Consider the following 26,768-nt stretch of genomic DNA (forward strand, 5'->3'; position numbering starts at 1 on the left):
TCCTCCACGACTGAGGCAGCAACCGGACCCTCTTCCACCTCCACTGAAGCAGCCACTGATGCCTCATCCACGGAGACCGCCACCGCAGCCAGCGACGAGGAGGATGAGGATGACATCGTTAAGATTGTCACCACGCCCGAGCCCGAGGGCAGCAGCGAAGAGGATGTCTCGAAGCCCACGACGCCCGCTCAGCAGGACAGCACCGAGCAGGAGGAGGAGGAGGAGGAGATCGTTAAGGTCACCTCTCCAGCGCCAGCCAAGGCCAGTCCCGAGGAAGATATCCTCAAGGTCAGCACCACAGCTCCAGCCTCCACCGATGAAGAGGTTACTGCTGCACCTGCCGAGGGATCGAGCGATGAAGAGGAAGCGGCCAAGCCCTCACCTGCCGAGGAAGGCAGCGGCGAGGAGGATCAGACCAAGGCCACACCCACCACTGAGGAGGGCAGCGGCGAGGAGGATGAAGTCAAGCCAACGCCTGCGTCTGCGGAGGGCGCTCAGAAGGATGACATCAAGCCCACAACTGCAGCAGCAGAAAGCACTGAGGAAGAGGAGGCTAAGCCAACGTCTGCCCCTGCAGTCAGCGCTGAAGATGAGGAGGAGAAGCCCACAGCAGCTCCAGCGGCAAGCGACGAAGATGAGGGAGAGGTCAAGGCCACAGCTGCTCCAGCAGTCAGCACTGAAGACGAGGAAGAGGTCAAGGCCACTCGGGCACCAACAGAAACCGCTGAGGATGAGGGAGCCAAGCCAACAGCTGCCCCAGCAGTCAGCTCTGACGACGATGAGGCAGCCAAACCCACACCCGCAGTGGTGGAAAGTGATGAGATTGAAGCAGCCAAGCCCACCGAATCCACGGAAGAGGCAAGCGGCGAGGGCGAGGGCGAAGAGGAGCTCATCAAGGGCACCACGCCAGCGGAGGATGAGACTGCCAAGGCCAGCACGCCCGCTCCTACGAGCGAGGGTGAAGCTGACAAGGACATCGACTCCGCTTCGGTTACCACAAGCACCGCCGAACCCTCAAGCAGCGAAGGCGCTGAGGACATTGCACAGCCCACAACAGCAGCTCCGGTTGATGCCTCCTCCACAGAGGGAGAAGTTAGCAAAGCCACCACCCCAGCCGACAAAACATCCACCGAGGAGGAGGCGATTGCAGCACCAACGACTCCAGTCAGTGCGGAGGAGGAGGAGGATGAGAAGGAGATTGTCAAGGCAACCACACCCAAGACCGAGCTGATCGATGATTCAACTGAATTGACAGCCGAACAGGACGAGGAGCCAGTCACGGAGACAGAGGAAGGCGCCTCCACAGCTGCCACACCGATCCACGCCTCATCCACCGAGGCAGCCCTTGGATCCAGCTCCACCAGTGCACCGGCACTTGCTGGCGACAAGGATGAGACAGCCACTGAGAGCGATGAGCAGGCTACCGAAGTCAGCGTGGATGCAGCCACAGAGCGTCCTGCCGAGGATGCCTTCAAGACCGGCCCTGTGCAGCCAATTGCCACAGAGAAGCCTGTTGCGGAAACCTCCACGGAAGCGGAGGAGGCCGACATTGAGGCAGCCACCAGCACGCCACTTGACAAGGAGCAAGAGCAGCCAGAGGAGACCACAGACAAGGTGCAGAAACAGCCAGAGGAGACCACAGACAAGGCACAGGACGAGCAGAAGGAGGAGGAGGAGACAAGCACCGATGCAGCCCCAGGCAAGGCCGACATCAAGCCAACCTCAGGAGCTCCCGATGAAGCCGCAGAGATCTCCACCGACAAGCCAAAGCCCGTCTATCTGCCACCTGTCAGCGAGGAGAAGGACTCCACGGAGACTGCCGAAGATGCCACAGAAAAGGCCATCAAGGAGGAGCCAACGAAGCCAGAGGAGTCCACGAGCACACCCCTGGCCGAAGTGGAGCCATCGAGCAGCGTCTCACCCAGCGGAGAGGAGCAACCAACGACAGTGCCAGCTGTGGCCTCAGAGCAGCCGACAACCCTGCCACCCAGTGCCGAGGATCAGAGCTCCTCGGAGGCAATGCCCGCCATGGATCTGCCCGCTGCTATACCCGGAGAAGGCGACTGCCTGGTGGAGGGCAAGACCTTTGCCAACAACACGAATGTGCCAGCCACCACGCCCTGCGATGTGTCCTGCAAGTGCGTCAGCAGTTTGGTGTCCTGCCAGCAAATGGAGTGCAAGGAGCCCGCCAACCGCGAGAAGTGTGTGCTGTCCTCCGATCTGCTGGCTGGCTGCTGTCCCACCTACATCTGCGAGGAGAGCCATGAGGAGGAGACGACTGCCAAGCCCATTGAGAGGATCGATGAGGATGAGTCGAGTGCCAGCAGCACCGAGGAAATACCCAAGGATGTCATCATGCCCACGGGCATTACCGAGCAGCCACTTTCGCATGTCAAGCCCGATGAGGAGGTTGAGGCTTCCACAGCCAAGCCACAGGAGGTTGAGGCTTCCACACAGAAGGCAACCGAGAAGCCAGCTGTTGAGTCCGATGAGGACAAGGCCAAGCCCACGACTGCCACAAGCACAACTGAGACTGAGACTGAGGAGGAAGAGCAACAGAAACCTCTTGACAAGGAGCCCGAGCAGAAGCCCAAGGATGATGAGGAACAGAAGGAGCCACAGGGCGCAGCCACAGAGCAGCCAACCACAGCTGAGGCCACCAAGAAGCCGTCTCAAGAGGCAGCCACAACTCCTGCCCAAAAGGAGACTGAAGATGAATCGGCAGCCACAACCACAGCTCCCATCACCACAGAGGAAGATGAGAAGAAACCAACGGAGGCAGAGAAACCCTCAGAGGAAGAAGAGCAGAAACCCTCCGAGGAAGAGCCCCAAACCACCGAAGAGTCAGCAATTCTGGGAGCTAAGGCGCCAGTTGCTGATGTCGAGGCAGGCACTCCAGCCACCACTGCCGTATCCGAGGAAGAGTCCACAGAATCCTCCACGGAAGTGCATGCTCCAGAGTCCACTTCCTCCACGCAGTCACCAAAGACCGAAAAGACGCCCGAGCCATCGACCAGCGCATCCGTCGAGGAGGACATCGAAGATTTGGACAAATTCACAACAGTTGCGCCAGCGAAGATTCCCTCAGATGAGAAGGAGCCAGCGACCTCTGCCGAAGACAGTTCGGATGATGAGGATGAGCTGCCAGCCACGACAGAGCGTTCGGCGATTGAAGGAGGTGCACCAGCATTGCCCACCAGAGCGCCAGCCGCCAAGCCAGAGACACAGCCCGACGATGCGGAGACGAGTACTGAGGCAGAGCCAGAAAAGGAGCCAGCCAAGGATGATGTGGCAACCACCGAACCCAGCGCTGAGGGTGAGAAGGAAACCTCTGATGAGACACCAATTGCGACCGTCTCTCCCCATGGAATCGAGAGCGATGCCACGACCACGCCTGCTCCTGCTGCTGAGTCTTCTTCCGATGAAGACAAGACACCAGAAAGCACAGAAAAGACGCTGCTGGGAGGCGAGCCAGAGGAAGAGACTGCCACAGGTGCCCCAACGCTGGCAGAGACTGCCACTTCTGCTCCTTCCGTTGGAGAGACTGCCACCGGTGCCCCATCTGTTGGACCCACTTCTGACGAAGAGCCGACCGCCACCACTGACATTCCCTCGAAGGCTGAAGACGAACAGCAATCATCTTCCACATCTGCTGAGATCGAGCCTGAATCTGATCGTACCACAACTCCTGCTCCTGCCACAACTGCTGCTTCTCCTGCCGACAAGGAGGTGTCCGCTGAGCAATCGACGACAACTCCCGCCTCTGATGAGAGCGAGGAATCTCCCGAAACCGAAGTTGAAGTCGAAGCCACAACAGCTGCTCCCTCTGATGAGAAGACGCCCTCAGTTGGAGTTACTTCCGAGCCAGAGCAGGATGAGACTGCAGCTGCAACTGCTGCTCCTGTTGCTGACGAAGAACGCACTGAGAAGCCCGAGGAAGAAAAGGAAACAGATGTAGAGAAGGAGTCTGACATTGAAGGATCTACTGCTAGTCCTTCAGCTGCCAGTCCCTCTACAGCCAGCCCATCGGCAGCTTCATCTCCAGCGACTGACGAGGAAATCGAAGATGTATCCACCGACAAAACGCCTGCCCAGGAGGCAGAGCAGAAGCCTGAAGTACCCACAACCTCCACAGAGGAAGAGGAGGAAGCAACAGCAACAGCTGCACCTTCCGATGCACCAAAACTTGGCGATGTTCTGCCTTCATCCACTGAGGCATCCACAGAGCAGGAGCGTGAATCGACTGCTGCTCCCAGCCTGGACGAGAAGGAGGAACCTGCAGTCACCTCGGCGCCAGCTGCTGCTATTGATTCGGATATCACCACCATTGGCCCCGTCTCTGAAGAGGAGGAGAAGCCAAGCGAGGAGGAAGAGAAACCAATCGATGAAGAGAAACCAACCGAAGGCGAGACCCCAGCAGAGGAGGATCAATCCACTGAGGCACCAACGAAGCTGGCAACTCCAGCAGACAAAATTGGAGACCAGCCCGAAGATAAAATCTCTGCCACAACTGCCGCTCCTGCCGAAGGATCCACCGAATCCAGCGATGAAATTGTTCCATCAACCGAATCCCAGCCTGAAGAGGTGCCCGAAGACAAACAGCCTTCGTCGACTGCCCAGGCACCAGTGGACAAGACACCCGAAGCGTCCACTGAAGTGCCAACTGACAGCACAGTCACCACCGTTGCTCCCGCCTCAGTGCCAGCCGACGAGCAGAAACCTGCGACATCCGTTGAGGATGAGGAGAGCACCGAAGCTGCCATTGGTGTCACTGAAGCTGCCGTCGATACAAAGAAACTGCTGCCAACTCAGAAGCCCACAACTGCAGCGCCATCCAGCGAAGAGGAGGAGGAATCTGTCACAGATGCCCAGAAACCAGCGACGGAGGAGCCAGAGAAGGAAACGGAAGTTGAAGCCTCAACGGAAGTGCCACAACTGGGAGATGAAGATATTTCAACAGCCACAACTGCGCCAGCAGCGGAGGAGGAAGAGGACAAGGCTGACTCCACCACAGTTGCGCCCGTCAAGGAGCAAGATGAGGAGCTCACGCCAAGCGCTGCCACACCTGCCACAGACGAAAAGGAAACTTCCGAAAAGGAGGAGCCCGCTGTGGCCTCTAGCACAGTTGCACCTACCAAGGCGGAGGAGGAAGATCTCACACCCAGCGCTACACCTGCCACAGACATCAAGGAAACGTCCGACAAGGAGGAACCATCCGTGGACTCTACAACTGTTGCTCCCACCAAGGACAGCGATGAAGAGCTCGCAGCCAGCGCTACTCCTGCCACATCTGAAAAGGATGAACAGGAAGTCGAATCGAGCACGAAGCTTCCTCCCACCGATGCATCCGACGAGCAGCCAATCGATGAGGCAGCTGCCCCAACAGCCGCACCCACTGTGGATGAGTCTGAGCAACCAACGAGCACAGCAGCCACTTCCGTCAGCACACCCGCTGCCGATAAGGTGTCAGAGGCTGAGGCTGAGGATGAGGATGAGCTTGATGTCACCACCGCTGGCAGTCCAGCTGTGTCCGACACCAAGGATGAAACGACAGCCACCACTGTGTCACCACTTGCCGACGAGCAGGAAGCAGCTGGCACGCCACAGGACGCCGCCAAGACACCAATTGAAAGCTCCACAGCAGCGCCCACTTCCGAGGCAGAACAGGATCAGACGGAGGCAACGCTTGAGGCCTCTACTGCTGCTCCAGCTGTGCCTGAAGCTGATTCCTCAACTGCCGCTCCAGCCGCAGCCGAAACTGATTCCTCAACTGCTGCTCCTACCCTGCCTGAAGCTGATTCTACTGCTGCTCCTGTCGATGTGCCTTCTGCTGAGGAGATCGACACGAAGCCCATGGACGATGTCATGTCCCAGACTGCCGCTCCTGCTACAGAGGATGACAAGACGCCAGCAACAGTCTCCCCCGTGGATCACGATGTTGAGTCCAGCAGTCCTGTCTCCGAAGTTGTGGGAGAAGAGAGCACGGAGCCAGCTACCAGCGCTGCTGATGCTGATGCTGAGGATACCACGGATCAGTCGGCAGCTGGTGCCAAACTGAAGCCACCAACTGCCGCGCCAGCAACCCCAGCTGAAGCCGCTTCATCTACAGAGGCAACCTCATCTGAAGCCGCCGTCACGGAGGCTGACATTGTGCCGGAAACAGCGTCACCCGAACTGGAGAAGGAAGTCATCGAGAAGACCTCAACTGAACAGCCACAAACGGACAGGACCACGGCAGCTCCCGCTGTCAAGCCAAGCTTGGACTCCACTGAAGAAGGCGAGGAATCCGTTGAATCCGAGGAGGATCAGACACCAGTCACAGAGGCGGCCGAGAAGGAGGAGGACGAAGACAAGGAGTCCGAGGAGACAGACAAGAAGTCCGACACCGAAGAGCCCGAAGCTGAAGTGCCTGCAGTCGTCTCAGAGCTGCCACAGAGCACGACCACGCCTGCAGCCCTGGATGAGACATCGTCGGAGACCTCCAGCGAGGATGTTGCCACAGAGCAGGCAGATCTTGCCACAATTATTACCACAATGCATCCACTGTTTGCGCACCTGCCAAGCTCCACCAAGAGTCCAGCAATTGATGGACGTGTGGGCGAGGAAGATGCCACAGAGGCGACTACCACAGCCAAGCAGAGCACTGAGGCACCAACCACCACGAGCAGCACCACCAGCTCCTCCACGACAGCAGCGAGTGCCATTACACATCCACCCTATGGACATGCGCCCGAGTACGAGGACGAGTACGATGATGAGGATGTGTTTGGTCCTGGCACCTGTCGCTACGCTGGCAAACTTTACGTTTCCGCACAGCAAATACCACGTGACGATCCCTGCGATTTCTGCTTCTGCTTTAGGAGCGACATCATCTGCCTGCAGCAGTCTTGCCCGCCGCCAATTGCCGGCTGCCACGAGGAGCCCATCTCAGGCTTCTGCTGCCCGCGCTACGAGTGTCCCGTCTCCATGGCCGCTGTGCTCAACATAACGACGAGCACAACCACATCCACGACCACTCTGCCACCGCTATTTACAGGCTTAAGCAGCAGTACCAATGTGAGCAATGAGGGTTGCCTCATGGACAATCGTACATACCAGGTTGGCCAGGTTATTGAGTCGAAAACGGGTCCCTGCATGCGCTGCACGTGAGTACAAAAACAGCAAACAGTGCTGCCAGACTGTTGCTAATTCTCTTTCTGTTAAATTCTTTACAGTTGCGGCGGCGATGGCCAGATGCAATGCGATCCACAGCAGTGCATTCCCGGTCCAACTATGCAGCAAATAATGGCCACCACTGCGGCGGGCCGCAAGAGATGAACCACCAACAGCCATGCTCACTAAATATAATTTTAACTAATGTTTAAGCACTGCAGACAAACAATCACACAACAAAAGCAGACGAACCAATCCCAGAACACAATTAACAGAGAAACAGAAACCCAGAAAGAGAAACCCCAGAACCCAGTATCAGAATCAGAACCTTATCAAAACGTATGTACTATATGTATACGTATACCTAGGTGCCAAAACTAATGAGGGACACTGTACCGCAAGGCTCGGCACGCGTGCAATCACAACGGAACATTGCAATGCATTGGCATTGGTATTAGTGTGCGTGAGCGGCAGCACCGCGGCAGAGCGGCCGTGCCGAGCCCTGCTGTATCGATATGCAATAGGAATCAATTATATTTTTGCACTCTTTGTTTCAATTTGATTTAAATTATGGCAATTTGCTTTCGGATTAGGTTATTTGGTGACGAAGCAAACAGTGATATTGTACTGTATACATAGTATAGGTGCAATTAATTTAGAGACGCGCTCACTTAAAATGAATTACTTATGTATTTTGTATTTGTATTTTGTATAACACACACACACACCCCAGCCAAGCAACCAACCAACCGTCGCGCGTGCCTTGTAAAGTCGTTCATTGTGCCCGCCGCCATATACAAATCGCTTTCAGGAGACTCTCAACACACAAAAAGCAAAAGCAACCCCACACAGCCCCCAAGCAAAGCATCAAATAGATTAACACTAGAAAGCCTCCCCAGAAACACAATCAATGGCGTTACGAAGAGCCACGGCAAACAACCAAGCAAAGCGTTTCATTTTGTTTGTTTTTATTTAAAAAATAGCAATATTTGTACTTCTCTTCAATGCGCTTTTATAGTATTTTAGTCACTTTATTATTATTTTTTTTGTGTATAATTGTTGCTTCTAGTCTTCTTTTGTTGCAAGAACAACGAAATCCGCCTGTAACACGCGCACAATGAGATCAATATCAATCCCAGGATCAGATCAGATCAGTTGAATTGAATTGAATTGAGTTGAGAGAAATTGTATCTTCTATGAACTATTCCAAGCTTTTATACTTTTATATATACAATACGTGTAAAATGGAAGAAACGAACGAACTAGTTTTTATAGCAATTTTTACAAGAAACGAACCACGAATTGCATAGTTTTTAAACGGATTGAAATGAACTTTGTACTTTGCTGCAATGCATTTGCAATACCCCCCAACGCACATGCAAATGCATTTGTGGCGACAGTCACAATGTTAGTCTACATCATAGAATTTTTTAGATCAACTGAAGACGGAAACTAAAAATATGGAAACGAACAAACTGTCGGCAATCGCTATTGCTCGACTGACTGAAAATCAAAAAACCAACACAGTAGAGGAGAACACATTAACGTAGCAATTAACTTTGTAAACTATTTTTTTAAACTATCAGCAAGCCGCGCGCTGATATATACACATTGGTCGTAGTATAGATTAGTAGCAACAACAACACAATTTGAAATTTCAGTCACTTGAGCTTTAGCGGTGTATGCTGTGAAACCCAATCACACGAACATCAATTAGATTTATATAATCTCTAAATATAGTTGTAGGCCTAAGTATTTAATTTTAAAAATAAATAAATAAATTTTAATTTAGATCTTATTTATTTGATATGTCTTTTAAGAACAGCTCTTGTGTTTCCATACCTTATCATAATTTATATATGCAAGCTTTTCTTTGTAATCTAATAAATAAATACAACGCTTTTTATTGAAATGTACAACAAAGAGTTCAATTGGGGAAAAAAACTACTCGCTGTGAAATCACTGACAGACATGCGGAACCACCGCTTGCTGGCAAACAAACCATAAACATTGTAAAATGGAGAGCAAAAAACTAAAACCTAACATGCGGCTGGGTTAAATTAATGGCGACAACATTCCACTGGAAGTATTTTCCTGGCTACATCCACTTTTAAGTCACTTTTATAAACATTTCACAAGTTTTCACAAAGTAAACAAACCAAAACAGCTGTTTGAGCGGTGCAACGCCATGCAGTACACACCTTTAACACACTAACATGTACATGGCCCATACTGCTAGAAACATTTTTTTTTTATCTGACTTAGTACTAGCTGCTAAAACCGTTAGGACATTTTTTCTACCACAAATTTTCTGGTAACAGATTTGCGGCGGGCAGTGCTTATTTAAAAAAAGAAAACATTAATTAACACTCGACCAACTGTCAGTAATTATCCAACACTGAGTAAAAACTGTCGTCTCATCTGAAAAAAAAGGGCAGCAGCTCAAATTTGCAAACATTTTTTTTGGGTGCCAAATTAAAACAATTGTACGATTCGATTCGAATTTTTGAGTCATGATGAAGATGGATGTTGATATTGGGCTTATGGCCGCCACTTGTGAGACCGACAAAGGTCCGGGATTTCAATCCTACTTCTTGCAAAAGATTTCTGAGCTGCAGTTTACCGTGGCCGAAAAGAACGCCAATTTGCGCCGCCTGCAGGCGCAGCGCAACGAGCTTAATGCGAAGGGTAAGTAGTCCAGTTGCTGGTAGAGACACTGCTGATTCTCCACTGATTTTCCACGACAGTGCGCCTCTTGCGCGAGGAACTGCAGCTGCTGCAGGAGCATGGCAGCTACGTGGGCGAAGTGGTAAAGGCCATGGACAAGGAAAAGGTGCTGGTGAAGGTGCACCCTGAGGGCAAGTACGTGGTGGATGTGGACAAGAACATCAACATTAAGGACGTGGTGCCCAGCTGCCGCGTAGCGCTGCGCACCGACAGCTACACCCTGCACAAGATCCTGCCCAGCAAGGTGGATCCTCTCGTGTCACTGATGCTGGTTGAGAAGGTGCCGGACTCCACTTACGAGATGGTCGGTGGCCTGGACAAGCAGATTAAGGAGATCAAGGAGGTGATCGAGCTGCCCATCAAGCATCCAGAGCTCTTCGACGCCCTCGGCATAGCGCAGCCCAAGGGCGTGCTTCTGTACGGGCCTCCCGGCACCGGCAAGACTCTGCTGGCACGCGCCGTGGCCCACCACACCGAGTGTACCTTCATACGCGTCTCAGGCTCGGAGCTGGTGCAGAAGTTCATCGGCGAGGGATCGCGCATGGTGCGCGAATTGTTCGTGATGGCGCGCGAGCACGCTCCGTCTATTATCTTCATGGACGAGATCGACTCGATTGGCTCGTCTCGCATGGAGACCGGCAGGGGTGACTCCGAGGTGCAGCGCACCATGCTGGAGCTGCTGAACCAACTGGACGGCTTCGAGGCCACCAAGAACATCAAGGTGATCATGGCCACCAATCGCATTGACGTCCTCGACCAGGCTTTGCTGCGTCCCGGCCGCGTCGACCGCAAGATCGAGTTTCCGCCACCCAATGAGGAGGCTCGCCTTGACATCTTGAAGATCCATTCGCGCAAGATGAACCTCACACGTGGCATTAACCTGCGCAAGATCGCCGAGCTGATGCCAGGCGCCTCTGGTGCCGAGGTCAAGGGCGTCTGCACCGAGGCTGGCATGTATGCACTGCGTGAGCGCCGCGTCCACGTCACCCAGGAAGACTTTGAGATGGCTGTCTCCAAGGTGATGCAAAAGGACTCCGAGAAGAACATGTCCGTGAAGAAGTTCTGGAAGTAGTATTGCTTCCTGCAGTTTGTAGCACTAGTTTATCATAAGATTCATCCATAATATATGCTTTGGAGAGAGAAGTGACTGTGTTGAAGTTTATTAATTAATTAATCAAATAATTACACCTGGAATCGGCTTACCGTTACACGTATTCAAACGTGTCGCTCAAAAGGTGGCATGGTGCCTATCGACCGCATGCAACAGCTGACTCGTCATCGAATACATACTCGACTTGCATTCGATAGGCAGTAATCATTAGCACCTGAAATTGTATAAATATTAATAGTTTTTAGCTTGTGCCTATGGATTTGACACAGTTGTTAGCTTGACGGACAGCCTAAATTAGCTAATTCCAATGGTTAATATATCCACCATAAATTGGGTTTTTGTTTGCGGCCTGTCCTTCTGCTTGGGCGGCATTGCGGTTCTAAGTTTAATGCCGCTGGGCTCAGGTGAGTAGGTCGCACGCTGACATGAATGGATTCTATAAATACTGACTGGCGTTGCTCCTTTTTATAGATTGCATATGCCCGCTGTCAAATCCATTGGCGAAACTCGTGGGAAGTGGACCAGTGCAGAAATCAGCGCCTGTGACGCCCGCACCCAAGGGACAGGAGCATGACCACAGCACGGCGGCCCACAAGATGGCTGTGTTGGTGCCGTTCCGTGACCGTTTTGAGGAGCTGCTGCAGTTCGTGCCACATATCACTGGTTTCCTTAAGCGGCAAGGTGTTGCCCATCACATATTCCTGTTGAATCAGGTGGACAGGTTCCGCTTTAATCGCGCTTCCCTCATCAACGTGGGCTTCCAGTTTTGCCACGAGGTCTACGACTATATTGCCATGCACGACGTCGACCTGCTGCCGCGCAACGACGATCTGCTCTACGAATATCCCAGCAACCTGGGACCCCTGCACATTGCCGGGCCAAAGCTGCATCCCAAATATCACTACGACAACTTTGTGGGTGGGATACTGCTGGTACGGCGTGAGCACTTTCAGAAAATGAACGGCATGTCGAATCAATATTGGGGCTGGGGTCTGGAGGACGATGAGTTCTTCGTGCGCATCCGGGATGCAGGACTGCAGGTCACGCGACCACAAAACATTAAGACTGGCGTCAACGACACATTTGGGTAGGCACAAACATCCACATTAATCCATTCGTAATGTCATTTAACTGCTTGTTATCTTCACAGCCATATTCACAATCGCCATCATCGCAAGCGGGACACTCAAAAGTGCTTCAATCAAAAGGAGATGACCCGCAAGCGGGACCACAAAACGGGTCTCGACAACGTCAAGTACAAAATACTCAAGGTGCAGGGACTGACAATCGACGGGATCGACATAACCGTGCTGAACATTATGCTTGATTGTGATGTAAATAAAACTCCATGGTGCGACTGCTCGGGTACAGCGGCGGCCGCATCGGTTGTACAAACCTAGAATCAGTGTCTCCTTTTTGTGTATTGCCTAGTCAAATCTTATGTTTATTGTTCTATTTGTTTGTGAATGCGCAAAGTTAATACACATGAACCATGCCGTACAAGAATGTCCAGAAGAGCACGTAGGTGCAAAGGCCGCCCATGAATTGGTTGGTCAGCAGGTTGCTGCGGCTAATGAAGTATTTGCGCCACTGCGTGCCCGACTTCAGCAGCACCATCAGCCACAGCACAAACACCGACAGGAAGTAGAAGAGGAATCCCAGTGTTCCGCTCAGGCCCAAGATACCTAGAAATAAGATTGCATTCATTCATGAATGGGGACTGGCGCATGTTTGGTGGGGGTCCAATCAGTGTCAATTACCAGCGGCGCAGCCCGAGATGGCGGCCATCGATGTCCGGCAGTATTCGACGGCAGATATGTTGTTGCGAATTGCTCCTTCGCTGTAGGCTATGATTTCGCCAGTCTTCGACTGCGTGGTCTTTACACGATTCATTTTAATTAATAATTTATTGTTTAATTGCGGAAAAAAATTCTCAGCTGCGAAACCGAATGCAATCGAATATTATCGACTTAGGGATGGCAGTGGAGTATCTTTATCGATAGTTACACTCGCTTTACTCACAACTGCGTTTATTTGCCATTCGCGTGTTCGCGCGGCTTGTTGTTATTGGGTTTTGGGCTAGAATTGGACAAATTAAAAAAAATTATGTGGTGATAACGAATACTAGTGATTTTCTGCGTGCTATAGGGCCATTATGTGCAATCAATAAATTTAATGTAGATCATAATATGTTGACAAGCAGCGTCAGTTGTAGCTGTTGACGAATTTCAAGTGCTTTTACCTTACGGCAGTCCCCCCGCACCAAAAACCACCTCCAGCACCAGCAGCAGGAGGCCACAACAAAAGCCAAAGCAATTAAAAAATCAATCAGAATTCTAATTGAGAGCTGAAAGCTGTGCTGTGTGCTGCGTGACATGTCACCGCCAAAAAACTGTGCCGTCTGCGGCGACAAGGCCCTGGGCTATAACTTCAACGCGGTAACCTGCGAGAGCTGCAAGGCATTCTTTCGGCGGAATGCGCTGGCCAAGAAACAGTTCACCTGTCCATTTAACCAGAATTGTGACATCACAGTGGTAACGAGGCGCTTCTGCCAAAAATGCCGCCTGAAAAAATGCCTGGACATCGGCATGAAGAGCGAGAACATCATGTCCGAGGAGGACAAGCTGATCAAGCGGCGCAAAATCGAAAACAATCGCGCCAAACGCCGCATGATGGAGCACACCGGCGGGGACGGTGCCTCGGATCCCGATGACAGCAAGGCCCAGGCAGACAGCAGCAGCAATTTGGAGCTGTACTCCGGATCGCAGGACTCGCAGAGCTGCGGGTCGGTGGAGAGCGGCGGCGCCAATGGCTGTGTGGCTGGACGGTCCTCGAGCGAAATAAATCCGCTGCTGATGACGGCCGATAAAATCGTGGAACAGATTGTCTCCGATCCGGATCGTGCGTCCCAGGCCATTAATAAATTGATGCGCACCCAAAAGGAGGCCATTTCGGTGATGGAGAAGGTCATTGGCTCCCAGAAGGATGCCCTCCGACTGGTCTCCCACTTGATTGACTATCCAGGTAGGTGCAGACCATGACAAACACTTTATTTAATGTTCATCCCGTGCATATCTTTACAGGCGATGCGCTGAAGATCATAAGTAAATTTATGAACTCGCCGTTCAACGCTTTGACAGTATTCACAAAGTTCATGAGTTCCCCCACGGATGGGGTGGAGATTATCTCAAAGATTGTCGACTCGCCAGCCGATGTGGTGGAATTCATGCAGAACTTGATGCACTCGCCGGAGGATGCCATTGATATCATGAACAAGTTCATGAACACGCCAGCGGAGGCGCTGCGTATTGTCAATCGCATCTTAAGTGGCGGCACGAACACTGCCCAATTAACGGACCGCAAGCCATTGCTGGACAAGGCACCAGAGTCGGAACGGATTGGGAAGCCAGCCAGTGAACGCGTCGACACGGTTATACAGTCGATGCTGGGCAGCGGGAGCCCCTCGCCAGTCCACACAAGCGCCAGCTCGCCCCACGACTTGCAGTACCATTCGCCCAGCTCGAACCCCATGGGCAGTGAACAGCCCAGCACATCGAGCAGCCATCCACTGCCCGACATAGCCAATTCCCCAGACTTTGACCTCAAGACGTTCATGCAGACCAACTACAACGATGAGCCCAGTCTGGACAGTGACTTCAGCATCAATTCGATTGAGTCTGTGCTGTCGGAGGTCATTCGGATCGAGTATCAGGCGTTCAACAGCATACAGGCTGCGTCGCGGATAAAGGAGGAGATGTCCTACATGGGGGGACAGTCGTACAGTGGCTGCAATCCGAACTCAAGCAACAACCAGCAGCAGCAACTGCCACAGCAGCCAATTTGCGCTCCATCGAGCCTGCACATGGACCGCGAACTGAACGAAGCTGAGCAAATGAAGCTGCGTGAACTGCGCTTGGCCAGCGAAGCTCTCTACGATCCCGTGGACGAGGATCTAAGTGCCCTGATGATGGGCGACGATCGCATAAAGGTGACCAAAAGCACCAGAACAACCATCACTACCACCACCAAAGTCATTAGCTCCACCAAGCACCCCTTCATTATTTTAGTTATAACTCTTAACAGTGCCCGGGCCCGGCTTATCTAATCGTGCAGTGCCAGAGGCGTTCGCTATATATATTCAGCACCTGGCATAGACCACAGAGAGACGTGAGTCAGTGCCGTGCGTATCGCATTGACATGTCACTTCCGAGGTGTTTCTGTGTGCCCAGCAAAGCGCTCCTCCAAAATGTAAACACAACATTGAATAATCTTCGCCATAAAAGTGAAGTCTCTCGCGCGCTCGCTCGCTCGTTCTCTTCCAGTCTGGGGCGACCCAACCAGACAGTGGCTTTATCAGCCGCGGGCAGCGACAAACGATGGGATGGCCTGGCATTATCACCCATTATCAACAGCAGGCAGCAGGCGCTCATGAGCCACCCAGCTGACGATTGCTTCGCACCGTTTATTCAACGTTTATTCATCGCAATTAGCACATTTCATTATTATTGTTAATTAGGGAATACGATACATTTTCTACGAAATGTGGAGCACGCAGGTGTTTGGCGCTGTGATAAGCATGTGCCGCACCATGCGACTGAGTCACAATATCATAGACAACAATCCCTCTAATGTTTTGTGCGATAATAATGGGCCACCTGTGCGTTATATTTTATTGTTCAACCCCAGCCTGACGACACACGGCATAATCCGAAGCTTTTGCAGCTGATCAATCTGACGGCTGTGGCCATTAAGCGGCTAATCAAGATGGCCAAGAAGATAAGTGCATTCCGTGACATGTGCCAGGAGGACCAGGTGGCCCTGCTAAAAGGCGGCTGCACCGAAATGATGATAATGCGTTCGGCAATGATCTATGACGATGATCGCAATGCATGGAAGGTAAGGCAGACAATTCTTTAACACGACTTTCCATGAATATAAATTGTTAATTTTCTTTTCCAGGTGCCACACACCAAAGAGAACATGGGCAACATACGTACTGACCTGCTGAAGTTCGCCGAAGGAAATATTTATGAGGAACATCAGAAATTTATAACCACCTTTGATGAGAAGTGGCGCATGGATGAGAACATCATATTGATAATGTGCGCCATTGTCCTGTTCACTTCAGCACGATCCCGTGTGATACACAAAGACGTGATTCGATTGGAACAGGTGCGTCCTCTTTGGGTATTTAAATATAAGAAATATTTGAATAGTTTTTTGGTTTTGCAGAATTCCTACTACTATCTTCTGCGAAGATATTTGGAGAGTGTTTACTCTGGCTGTGAGGCGAAAAATGCGTTTATCAAGCTAATCCAAAAGATTTCAGATGTGGAGCGTCTGAATAAATTCATTATAAATGTCTATTTAAATGTTAACCCATCCCAGGTGGAGCCTCTGCTGCGTGAAATATTTGATTTGAAAAATCACTAAAAACCGGACACCGCCGGGCATCTAATGTGCCGGCCGTCCTGCTATAATGGAGAATCAGTGAGCTGTAGTTGTTGTTGTTTTTAATCGTAATTGTGCGTCGCTCACTGATTTTTGTTTTTATCTGTCGCTTATACTGTTAGATTTTAGTCGAATGTGATTGTTAGATTTGCAAATACTATATAGATTTTATATTTCTACATCAAAGAGAGCATATTTAGGATACAAGTGCAAAGCAACACAATCTAAATGTAATGTACACACCGTTTAATTAGTTTCAAATAAAACTAAACTCAAATGAAAACACGAACAACAATTTAATAACAATATAAATAACAATTCGCGGTCCGAATATGTCTATATGCGATTATTTTGGATAATAAGTTTGCCATCTTCGCTCACGTCCAAGGCATATTCGTTCAACACCATGCGATAGCGTCCTAGAATTATCTTCTTTTCCAGGAGCTTGATGCCATAAAAAATAGGCACCAGCAGAGCCAACAGGAGCATCATTGATAGATAACTAATATTGTGTGGGTTATCCAACAAGAAGAGTGCACAAATTACGCTGCAGACAATTTCACCGAGGACGATAGGACGCCAGTACTGCGCAGTCTGTCTCCGGCTTGAGACGATTTCTCCCAAGCGACGCTCAAAGGCTTTTAGATCCTCAAAGGTTTGCTTGTCCATAATGTAAATGAAATCTGAACAATTCACTACAATATTTATATATTTTTTGTAATTTAAAAATATTTAGCTACTCAATCTCAAATGAAAGTATGAATTTTGTCACTATGAATCGATATTTGAAAGATCCAACGATATGGTGATCCGATTTATAACAAATCTGGGTGTAGTTTTCAATATTTGTTGAGGCAAACTCAGTCACTCGGTCAAACTTAAAGCAATAAATAGTAGTACATACGATGCCTAACAGAAATTATGAACATTTTCTTGATGATATCGTGGCAAACGATTTGTTATTTTGCGTAAATTGTCTCTTCTTCACCGTGCAAAAGCCGCTCAGCATGGGTCACCCTGTAACTAAAAGAGCTTTTCTTACTTGAAACACAAAACAAACCCCGAGAGAAATGTTAACTGTTTCTTTGCTTTTGAGAGAGCGACCAGAGAGAGCAGCAAAAGCTCTCGCCTTGGCAAAATAAAAGCGAACAAGTGTGTATAAAAAGGACATTTCGCTCAGTCGTCGACTCCTGTTAATAAAAGCGAAACTGCGACGCAGAAAGGCGGAACAATTTTGAGCCAGCCAAAGAGAAAAAGTGTTTGCATATTCCTCTGCAACAAAGATTATATTCCACGAAATTGTGCAACAAATTGAACCAAAAGCGAAAACCGAAGAGCCCATCGCAGGGCTTTGTTTGTGTGTGTGTGTTTATGTGGTGAGCGAGAGTCAGGAACAGTTAGTTGTACAGTTGCAAAATTGCCAGCACCAGCTGCGTAGTAGCCCAGAAAAACACACGCGCTAACCAACCGTTAATTAGTTTTGCCCCTCACCGCTGAATCTTTAATTCGAGGACAGTCCGGGGACTTGCTGCTAATTAAGCCTGGGACTTGCCAGCAACGCAGCAGCAGCGGAAGAGCGAAGCTGGAGGATGCACTACCTGGTTGAGGCCGCAGCCGCAAGGAGGTGCCACAACTCGTAAATATTTTGAAGGTAGGCCACCCTGCCCTGTCAGCAAGTCCATACAATTTATGGTAGACTGCCTGCCGTCCCGGCCAGACGCACTAAGATTCGCCCTTGGCGGTAGCTACACCTACACCTGCTTAATATTCGCATTTAATTATAATTTTTGTATATATGTACATATGTACATATGTTTGTATGGGTTTAGTTCTGCCACTCGAATGCAGCAACGGTGGCCGTGCACTCGAAATTTTCTGCACAGTAGATTATTTTTAATGATGCACTAAACGATCAACTCGAAACCCGAGAGGTGTTCATATAATGCTAAGCTGAGTTCCAGTTTGAATCCACATATCCGAGGCATTCTGTGATGTTTTGGAGCAGAGACTGAGTGCAGAATGTTGAAGAGACTTAAGCAAAATACTCGTATCGTGTTAACTCTGAAAAAATCTCAGCTAATTCAACGTTATGTCAGCGCATTAATTTAGTCACAGCATTAGTTTTACTTATCCAAGCAGTTCTTGTCGATCTTGCAGTCGTTTTGTTTGAATTTGCCCTCGAAACGTAGCGGAACATGAAACTCTTGGTGATCTTCCTCATGATTTGCCATGCCCTGTTGGTCCCTGCCATAAGTCCCGATTGCGTGCAAAAGCCCATTGGCACGGGAGATTGTAGTAGAAGGATCGTCGTATACTACTACACCGAAGACACGAACCGTTGTGAAAGAACAGTATTAAAATGCATCGCATATGGCTCGAATAGATATAAGACTATGGCGCTATGTGAGCAAGCCTGCAAGAAACGGATCTATCTTCATGAAATTGATCTGGGCTTTATACCAAAAGTTGGAACGATTCAATAATACAATATACACATACACATAGTACGTAGTATAATTTATAGTATTCTTTTCACTATTATTTTTTTTTTCTTTTGCCGTGTGTACTGTGTACTCGTTTTGTTTTAGGCTCTTCTTGGCTTGTCCCCAGCGTCTTTAGGTCGAGTCGACGGGCGCTCATAAATATTTCAACTTGTCAAAGCGCCGTTGTATGAGTAAATGTATTTTTATGCACGCTACAAGGGTATATTGTGATCACTGAAATGTGTGCAAAATGCAAATTTATGTTAGACTTTGGACTTAGTTTAGTTTATTATTTTGTGCATAAGATTTCGTTACCATTTGGAGAACTTGAAGAAACTTAAAAATCACTTTCATGGGAATGTATCTCAGGTTATGTTGGTGGTAATGGGTATTTCATAGTCGAGAGTCTCGACTTAGCCTACTCTCTGGGCTTTTGGTGTATGCACTTTGAACGTGTGTTTGTGTGCGTGTGTGTGTGTGAACAGCCGCAACTTGTTAGCGTGTGTGTCGCAGTCGGCTGCAGGAGGAGACTCTCTTGGTCACAACGTTTCCGCTTTGCTTTCTGTGACAGCCAGGGGCTACATCAGCGCTCACCCTCAGCCACCCCCCTTGGTGTGTCTTTCTTGGCCCAAGAGCTGTCGCTTTGTTGGTATAATTTTAATTACCACTTGAGCGACTTATGCGCCCGTGAGTCGGTGAATGAACACGAGTATGAGTGGCTGCTCCTAGTGGCTGTGGCTTAGCGGAGGTGACTACTGCCTGAGTGCATCAAGTCGACACAAAAACAGACCAACGATGTGCACTATATACCAAGTATATAATATATTTGTACATACATATGCACATTGTACAAGCCATTAGAACGTGGAACAAAACCACGCACTGACAATGCGCAATATTCTCCTGAAAAGCCCCGCATTGTTTGGTTCTATTGTATGGGCACTTTTTGCATTGGGATTTTCTGTGGATTCAGGCAAACCTCAAAGCAAAGCCACAACCAAGGAAATATTGCGTATGCGCCTGTCAGAGGTGTTCCATATATGGTTTGCCATCTAGCTATGTAAAGTATGTATCATAATTGCTTATTTTCCGCTTCATTGGCCATCTAAGCCGCATTCAGTTTTGGCCATACACGAATAGATACCAACATCCAGCAATCCAAGCAAACCGCCTCTGAATATCGATTGTAATTCCTATAAAGGCAATGACCACAACAAACCGCTTATTATCCTCGTCCTGTGCGGGTTCCCTTAGGGGGTGGCAAGGCAAATTCAACTTTTCATAGACAACTTTTCGGTCCGGCAAGGAGAGTCTTACTCGGGGACCCTTGTGCTCATTTTTTTTGTACATTTCTATGCCATGAAACTATGAAATATGATAGTGGGAGCACCGCAAAAAGTGCAGCCTTAAATTGCTCTCATTTTTTGGCCAGAATATGCTTTACATTTCTCTCATTTTTAGCCAGAATATGAGTTTCGGGTTAGCGTGTCTTAAAGTTTCTTTAAACAGGAAGCACTTAAACGCAGTTCAAGAAGTTTTTTTGTTTTTTTTTTGTGTATTAAACAGTTGTAAAAGTTTTTATTTCACTTCACTTCAATTTGGTGGTGGAGTTTCGGTAGATTTTCAAGCAAAAGAAATTGATAGTGCTTTGGCGTAGAAAGTTTAATACAAATTGAAAATATGTATAGATATTTTTATGTGCAGAAATTTCAGGAACTTTTATGCAACAACACGGCCTAAATGGTAAAAGATTCAATGAAAATTGTTATAGTTACAGCTTCGACTTGCCATTTTAAACAGCCTTAGTCCTACGTATATTTATGTACCAATATATGCACATATGTGAACTGTCTGCTGGCTCAATGGCCAACGCTTGGCAGCCGCTCAAAGTGCCGCAAAACGTAATTGCAGCAGCAGCTAACAGCTAACGATAACAACATTCTGGGGCGATCATTATAATCTGGCAATTTGGGCGCCATTCCAGCTCTCGCTTCCAAGTCCACGTAAGGTGCCGAAGCTACACAAGGGATATGTCAACAAATAAATAAAAAACGAAATGTTATTACAGTTTGAAAAGTCATCATAAATTCGCTTTTTATTGAGCAAACCCAAGGACGCAGTCAATGATGTGCCAGCGGGACATTGTTCATCGAATTTCGTGGTAAAAAATTGATTAAATTGGAAAACTCATTAACGCCTCGTGTTCGTGTGGTGTCCCGGCTAACTTTTGCCAATGGCAAGGACTTGAAACTACGGTTTAGACTGCTTCCCCCTGTTCCTTGGGCTAGTGCCAGGATTGCCATCGGCAAAGCAGTTACATATTGCATGTTGTTTTGGGCCTAAATAAGCCCCAAACCGGGGCGGCAATTTGGCAAACGTTCGAGCCTGGGATTCGTATCGCCCGTCGCTTTTAAGTGTTTTGTTATAAATTATTCGCTACCATTTTCAAACTGGACAAGCCCCGAATTGCAGTAACTGTAATGACTTTTCATGCAATTTTACTGCACTGACCCCATCGCATACAAAATACATAACATTCATACATATATGTATGTACATACATATGTATGTACCCTGTACATATTACTTTCCGGTTCGCTGACTTTAAATTCTGGTTCGTTCTGCAAAGGGTTGCCTGGCTGACTGTGTGTTGCCTGCTGCTTGGGGCAAGGTGAGTGGCCAGTCAGCAAAGGAAATTCAATTTCCCCGCAGACATTTTAATTATGCAAATGAAAATGATTTTGCCACGCAGTAAGCTCAAGTTCGATCAGATTCAATGGCAGAAACTCGCTGGCTGTTGAGCATTTGGGGTAAATTTCTGCGACAGCTTTTTGCAATAAAGTTAGTAATCTTCTGTGCTAAAACTTTGCTCCAACTGGTACTTCATGTATTTGCAATTAGTTATTCCACTGGCTACTGGTTCTAGCTGAGCTACACTTAAACACGGACAGGGGAAAACAACCACAAAACTAAAACTGTCCTGAGAACTGTAACACATGTTGGGGCAAATCCAAAGTGAAAGCTTTCTCTGGCAATCTCAACTAAAGAGCAACATGTTTGGGAAAGATTTTGCCAACTGGTAAATGCAGCAGTGTAGCTTATGTACTACATACACATACATACATACATATGTATGTACATATATTTCTACATAGAAAACATTTCACTTTTGGTTAGAGAGTTCTTTTGACGGCTGGTCGCACAGACAAGTCTGACGTTTGAAAATGCCAAAAACGTGAATAAGGATCAACGGCGCAAAAGCAAACAAATCGCAGACAATTGAGTGACTGACGTGTTGTTTATAAAGACAGAGCCCCAGAAGGAGACCAAATGATGGACAGAATGACATTGGGAAAGACAGCGCCAGACGCAGACACAGACGCAGACGAGGAACGAAGCAATTAGGATTCAATGCATTGGATATAAAATACAATTAAGTGCCATTTTGGACCGTAAACAGCACTGTATGGAGCAGAGAAAACAAGCAATTATGGCAACGTCAGCTATGACTTCCCAGCACGTCGAGAGATATGCCATTATTGATATTGATTTTGCAGTCGGACTCCAGCCAGACTCTCAGCACCCTGGCCAAAAGTCAGTTAAGTAAATCATTCAGCTTGTCGAGCGGTAAAGCAAATTTATTGGTTTTAATGATGGGCCACGAGTCCTTGGGGGCTTGAGAGGAGTACTCCACATAACTTTCAATTATTGAATGGGGCAGACAGATACAGATACTCGTGCAGCGGCAAACATTCGTGGCATAGCTCCAGGCGTGGCGCATGTCGCGCGCCAATTAAACGGGCAACAAAACAACGCCAACAATTCTGTGCATTTCCACTTTTCACACACATGCCCCATGCCACACAGAGGGAGAGAGCGCAGAGCCCACAGTCATGCAAATATGTTCGCGTGTCGAGGCAGCCTTATTCAACTAGTTGAGCAAAAGGAAGACCCCCTAAGGGGGCGCCAGACCACAGTTGATTTCGCTTTTTGCCTGCAGTCTGGCTAAATTTATCTCGGCGGTTGGAGTACGAGTTGTCTGCGCTCTGATCTGAAAGTAGTGAAATTAGCATTTGACATTTAACATTTAACCAAAGGCAGTTCCGAGCTCCTTTGGGGCCAAAGGTCGAAGGTGAGGCAATCCAATTAGAGGCAAAGCAATTGCTGCAGTCAGCCGCCAATCAAGATCTAACTTTAATTTACGTTTTCTTTCAGATTAACTACGAAGAATGCTTGAATAAAGCAAGAAATATAATCGCAAAATAAGAATTAAAGAACAAAAATCGATCATGGCATCAAATGTGAGTAGCAAACATTACCTAAGGTCTTATAAAACCATATCTGAGCTGTCGTAATCCCTCTTCATTTTAGCATCTCTACATGGACAAATCGAATGGCAACGGCGTCTATGCGGTCAAGCCGAACAGCAGCCAAACGGACAACGATAATGGGAGCATGCTGGGCGCAGGTGTGGCACCAACCACAACCACAACAGCAGCAGCAGCAGCAGCTGGAGGTGGGGTGGCAGCAGGCTGCCCGACAACGTTGGCCACAGCAAATAACATAAACATAATGAATGGAGCCGCTGCGGCAGCAGCTGCATCAGCGTCCACTCTGCCAACTTCCGCTTCCAGCGAGGACCTCAGTCAGAGCCTGTCCGAGTACACAGATGCGGATGAGAGCATATCCGCGCCCACAGAGTTTCTCGCTGAGGTAAGAGCACAGGCAAATGGATCTATAAAACTGCACAATGCCACCGCAATACCCTAAAGGTTACCTCTCAAGAACCCTCCACAGATCGAGCGATTATGCCTCTCCTTGGTCTCTCCTTGTGCCCTTGGGGTACCTTCGTTTATCTGACTATCTGAGTGTGGCACACTTCTGGCACAAAGATGCAACAGAACTTATGCAAATGCGAAATTGCTGCACTGCCAGCACAGATTGGGGATTTAATTTTAAGACCTTCTCAGCAGGATTACGCGACCCTCCTGCTCTGCATGCCAGCGTATTGATTGCTAATAAATTGCTTTCAAGCGCATTCAACTTTGCGAAGAGTCAACTTTTGTGTCCTCCAGCCCAATGTGGGCCAGTGGAACAGGGCAGGAGGAGCAGTAGCAGGAGCCCATTGTTGTTGAGATGTTATGAGAATTTCAAAAGGGATTTGATGGCATTCGGCTTATTGTTTGATATTTTATATATAAATATATTTTATGCGTTGTTTCTCCTGCAGTTCCTGTCCGCCGTCATGCTCAAGGACTACAAAAAGGCATTGAAATATTGCAAATTGAGTGAGTAGAGAGAAAAAAGGTATTTGTGGCTTGCACTTATGATAGATATACTTCCCTCTGCCATTTAGTTCTCCAATACGAGCCCAACAATGGCACGGCCAAGGAGTTTTATCCGCTCATCCTGGACAAGCTGCGGGGAGGTGAGTGTGCACAGCCTTTGCCGCCTTAAGGCTCCATTTATAATTCTGTGCCATCCTGCAGTGGCCACATCCAGTGACAGCGATGAGAACTACAATAAATCTTCATCACCCGAACTGGCCCTGGACTTGCATGAATCTGATGCTGAATGTGACGGCGATGGCGATGGCGACGGCAGTGACAGCAGCAACAACTGCTCCGAGGAGGACAACGGCTGGGGCGACGATGAGATTGACAATGTGGATGTGGAGGGTGAGGAGGAGAGCAGCAGCAGTGGCGATGATTATGAGCTGCCGATCGATGAGCAACAGGATCTGGCTGCTGTCGATGGCCTGGCCGTGCCCCACTCCCACTCCCACTCCCACTCCCATAGCCACAATGATTCAGGCTCCTCGCGCAACTCATCCAGCGGTGGAGGCGGACGCAGCGACAACACCACGCACTCCTACTCGAGCCTGTTGCTGGAGGAGGAGGACGATATTGTGCCAGTCAATCTGAGCTTTGGCCTGAAGGACACCACGGTAACGGATTTGGATGTGAGCAATGGTAAGTGCCTCAACAAATGGTTTAAAATTCGCATTTTAACGTTAACTTTTCTCTGTTTGACAGGCAACAAGGTGCCTTCCGCCTCGTGCAGCGACTCGGAGTCACCCACAGAACCTCTGACACAGCGACTGGCGGCCATACTCCGCTCCAAATGCGGCGTATCGTCCGGCGGCAATGAAGATCCCTACTGAGGGAACCCAAATCTAAACTGAGCAACGTACCAAAGATTGGAGATGGGTCGGTGCTCTATCTACACACATATATTCTTGTATACTCGAAACCCTTTTTGCCCCGCTAGTCTCTCCACTAGTGTGACCGCTTTACGAACCTAGAAACCGTCCCTAACACACACGTATAAAGCATCTCTTGTAACTTGTAACTTGTAACTTGTATCTTCTCCATTTGCAATGTTTTCTCTTCTCCCTAGGACAAACATATCGTACAAACTCAAAGAAGTACTTATATACATTAAAACCTATATATAAATATATATATTATTATATAAACTTTATATGTTTAGCCCTAGGACATAGTTACAGCTCAACTGCAGCTACAGAGCAACCCAATAAAGAAAGATAAATGTATGTACTCGATATCATAAGAAACATAGGTGACTATACACACACAGATGCAAGTACTATATACAGACATATATAATATATATAGATATAGTCATATATATTTTAGTAAGACACCCATTCAGTACGCACAGGACATGGAATGCTTTACTCGTACAATTTGCATTTGATAGAGATCGATTTTTTTCCCCAGACATAGAGACACAGTTCTCTGACGGTGGCGCATAAGGATAAGTCTGACATGAGATGAAAGAACAGCGAACAGAGAACGAACGAATGTAGAACTATAACTGAAAAGGTCCAAAGTCAAAGAAAAACAAAAAACTACGTAGATGATTGTACATAGATACATACAATACATAATCGTACACACATTTACATATATTTTATATTATCTGCAAAATAAAACCAGTCTATATTCGTTCGATTCGGTTCGATAAGTTGATGCGGGATGTAACTCTAAAACTTCCCCCTATTATATCCTACTCAAACCCCTTGAATTCTTACACAAAATAATTATAACTCATTCGTACATGTGGTATGTGGTAGCTCAAGGCTAAGTTTTTCCTATATGTATTGTTGAATTATATAACCCAAATGGTCTGTATTTACTACTACAATGTACATGTATACTCGTATTGGAAGAAAAATTGTAATAAAAAAACGAGGGAACGAAAGCTGGAAACCGACTTGACTTTTCATTGTATGATTGGAGGTTGGGTTTGGTTTCATTATCAAACATTTGCTTATTTATTTGAAATCCATTATTATCAAAGATCGTTTTTATTATACATTAACATGACTTCTTTTCGTATATAATTGTATTACACGTAGGTTTTAATAAAACTTTTTGCAGATGATATTTCGAAAAACGGGATGTTTTAAAAACATTTTCATGACTATGTTCAAATTGTTTTATGGTTTTATGAAGTGCATACAAGATATACAAACATTTTCTATGGGCGTTTTGTTCTCGCTTTTGTATGATTTTATAAAAATTTCACTGCAACACGATGGAAAGTGTTCTATGAGATGTACTCGTCTGTGTATATTCATTTTACCCATTCTGATATGTAACAAACTACTTTGATTAAATACACTATATCATGTTTTGCTCGCTCTCTTCTGAATACTGATTCGACTTATTATCGTTAATGTCTTGGCTATTAAATATGTTTCAATGATCTTCCAGCACCAATGGAAATTATACAAACTAAATGCAGCATAACAAAATTTGTTCTATTATTAAGATTAAGATTGGCTTTTGTTTTTTGCATAATAAACTATTTTTTTG

The 26,768-nt window shown here is 47.9% G+C and overlaps 7 protein-coding genes across 7 annotated transcripts in view; 5 read left to right on the forward strand and 2 right to left on the reverse strand.

Moving 5' to 3' along the window:
* The window catches only part of LOC117899439 (mucin-19), a 37,210-nt gene extending 29,216 nt beyond the window's left edge, over positions 1–7,994 (forward strand). Inside the window, exons 7-9 of the mRNA XM_034809443.1 lie at positions 31–3,999; positions 4,030–7,145; positions 7,215–7,994. Coding sequence (XP_034665334.1) covers positions 31–3,999; positions 4,030–7,145; positions 7,215–7,317 — 7,188 coding nt within the window. The 3' untranslated portion in view covers positions 7,318–7,994. The remainder of the gene's footprint in view (positions 1–30; positions 4,000–4,029; positions 7,146–7,214) is intronic.
* A 1,616-nt stretch (positions 7,995–9,610) lies between these two features.
* On the forward strand, positions 9,611–10,989 carry LOC117899447 (26S proteasome regulatory subunit 8-like). Its single transcript, XM_034809454.1, has 2 exons — positions 9,611–9,840; positions 9,900–10,989. Exons 1-2 carry the CDS (start codon positions 9,666–9,668, stop codon positions 10,949–10,951), a joined length of 1,227 nt encoding a protein of 408 aa, XP_034665345.1. The 5' UTR covers positions 9,611–9,665; the 3' UTR covers positions 10,952–10,989.
* Positions 10,990–11,290: 301 nt separating this feature from the next.
* On the forward strand, positions 11,291–12,411 carry LOC117899451 (beta-1,4-galactosyltransferase 7). The gene is made up of 3 exons (XM_034809460.1): positions 11,291–11,394; positions 11,462–12,077; positions 12,141–12,411. The coding sequence occupies exons 1-3, from the start codon at positions 11,298–11,300 to the stop codon at positions 12,388–12,390; spliced, it is 963 nt and encodes a 320-aa protein (XP_034665351.1). The 5' UTR covers positions 11,291–11,297; the 3' UTR covers positions 12,391–12,411.
* On the reverse strand, positions 12,410–12,932 carry LOC117899452 (ER membrane protein complex subunit 6). Its single transcript, XM_034809461.1, has 2 exons — positions 12,751–12,932; positions 12,410–12,675 (listed from the first exon to the last, which is right to left on the reverse strand). The coding sequence occupies exons 1-2, from the start codon at positions 12,881–12,883 to the stop codon at positions 12,467–12,469; spliced, it is 342 nt and encodes a 113-aa protein (XP_034665352.1). The 5' UTR covers positions 12,884–12,932; the 3' UTR covers positions 12,410–12,466.
* A 98-nt stretch (positions 12,933–13,030) lies between these two features.
* LOC117899444 (nuclear hormone receptor HR96) lies at positions 13,031–16,723 on the forward strand. Its single transcript, XM_034809450.1, has 5 exons — positions 13,031–14,014; positions 14,074–14,978; positions 15,677–15,886; positions 15,950–16,162; positions 16,223–16,723. The coding sequence occupies exons 1-5, from the start codon at positions 13,366–13,368 to the stop codon at positions 16,421–16,423; spliced, it is 2,178 nt and encodes a 725-aa protein (XP_034665341.1). The 5' UTR covers positions 13,031–13,365; the 3' UTR covers positions 16,424–16,723.
* Positions 16,724–16,769: 46 nt separating this feature from the next.
* Positions 16,770–17,222, reverse strand: LOC117899453. The gene has a single exon (XM_034809462.1). The coding sequence runs from the start codon at positions 17,108–17,110 to the stop codon at positions 16,778–16,780; it is 333 nt and encodes a 110-aa protein (XP_034665353.1). The 5' UTR covers positions 17,111–17,222; the 3' UTR covers positions 16,770–16,777.
* A 386-nt stretch (positions 17,223–17,608) lies between these two features.
* On the forward strand, positions 17,609–26,169 carry LOC117899449. The gene is made up of 7 exons (XM_034809457.1): positions 17,609–18,092; positions 23,140–23,225; positions 23,296–23,637; positions 24,155–24,212; positions 24,281–24,352; positions 24,414–24,896; positions 24,960–26,169. Exons 2-7 carry the CDS (start codon positions 23,214–23,216, stop codon positions 25,085–25,087), a joined length of 1,095 nt encoding a protein of 364 aa, XP_034665348.1. The 5' UTR covers positions 17,609–18,092; positions 23,140–23,213; the 3' UTR covers positions 25,088–26,169.
* Positions 26,170–26,768: the final 599 nt, after the last annotated feature.

The sequence above is a fragment of the Drosophila subobscura genome, chromosome O, assembly GCF_008121235.1.
Source record: "Drosophila subobscura isolate 14011-0131.10 chromosome O, UCBerk_Dsub_1.0, whole genome shotgun sequence".
NCBI lineage: Eukaryota > Metazoa > Arthropoda > Insecta > Diptera > Drosophilidae > Drosophila > Drosophila subobscura.

Excerpts from the sequence above, each read along its gene's own strand:
- LOC117899447 (XM_034809454.1), top strand. The coding sequence starts at position 9,666 with ATGATGAAGATGGATGTTGATATTGGGCTTATGGCCGCCACTTGTGAG. Across the intron at positions 9,841-9,899 it reads CAACGAGCTTAATGCGAAGG|TGCGCCTCTTGCGCGAGGAA; the intron begins GTAAGTAGTCCA and ends TTTCCACGACAG.
- LOC117899451 (XM_034809460.1), top strand. The coding sequence starts at position 11,298 with ATGGTTAATATATCCACCATAAATTGGGTTTTTGTTTGCGGCCTGTCC. Across the intron at positions 11,395-11,461 it reads TTTAATGCCGCTGGGCTCAG|ATTGCATATGCCCGCTGTCA; the intron begins GTGAGTAGGTCG and ends TCCTTTTTATAG. Across the intron at positions 12,078-12,140 it reads GGCGTCAACGACACATTTGG|CCATATTCACAATCGCCATC; the intron begins GTAGGCACAAAC and ends TTATCTTCACAG.
- LOC117899452 (XM_034809461.1), bottom strand. The coding sequence starts at position 12,883 with ATGAATCGTGTAAAGACCACGCAGTCGAAGACTGGCGAAATCATAGCC. Across the intron at positions 12,676-12,750 it reads CATCTCGGGCTGCGCCGCTG|GTATCTTGGGCCTGAGCGGA; the intron begins GTAATTGACACT and ends TCTTATTTCTAG.
- LOC117899444 (XM_034809450.1), top strand. The coding sequence starts at position 13,366 with ATGTCACCGCCAAAAAACTGTGCCGTCTGCGGCGACAAGGCCCTGGGC. Across the intron at positions 14,015-14,073 it reads CCACTTGATTGACTATCCAG|GCGATGCGCTGAAGATCATA; the intron begins GTAGGTGCAGAC and ends ATATCTTTACAG. Across the intron at positions 15,887-15,949 it reads ATGATCGCAATGCATGGAAG|GTGCCACACACCAAAGAGAA; the intron begins GTAAGGCAGACA and ends TTTCTTTTCCAG.
- LOC117899453 (XM_034809462.1), bottom strand. The coding sequence starts at position 17,110 with ATGGACAAGCAAACCTTTGAGGATCTAAAAGCCTTTGAGCGTCGCTTG.
- LOC117899449 (XM_034809457.1), top strand. Across the intron at positions 23,638-24,154 it reads CCACAGAGTTTCTCGCTGAG|TTCCTGTCCGCCGTCATGCT; the intron begins GTAAGAGCACAG and ends TTTCTCCTGCAG. Across the intron at positions 24,213-24,280 it reads ATTGAAATATTGCAAATTGA|TTCTCCAATACGAGCCCAAC; the intron begins GTGAGTAGAGAG and ends TCTGCCATTTAG.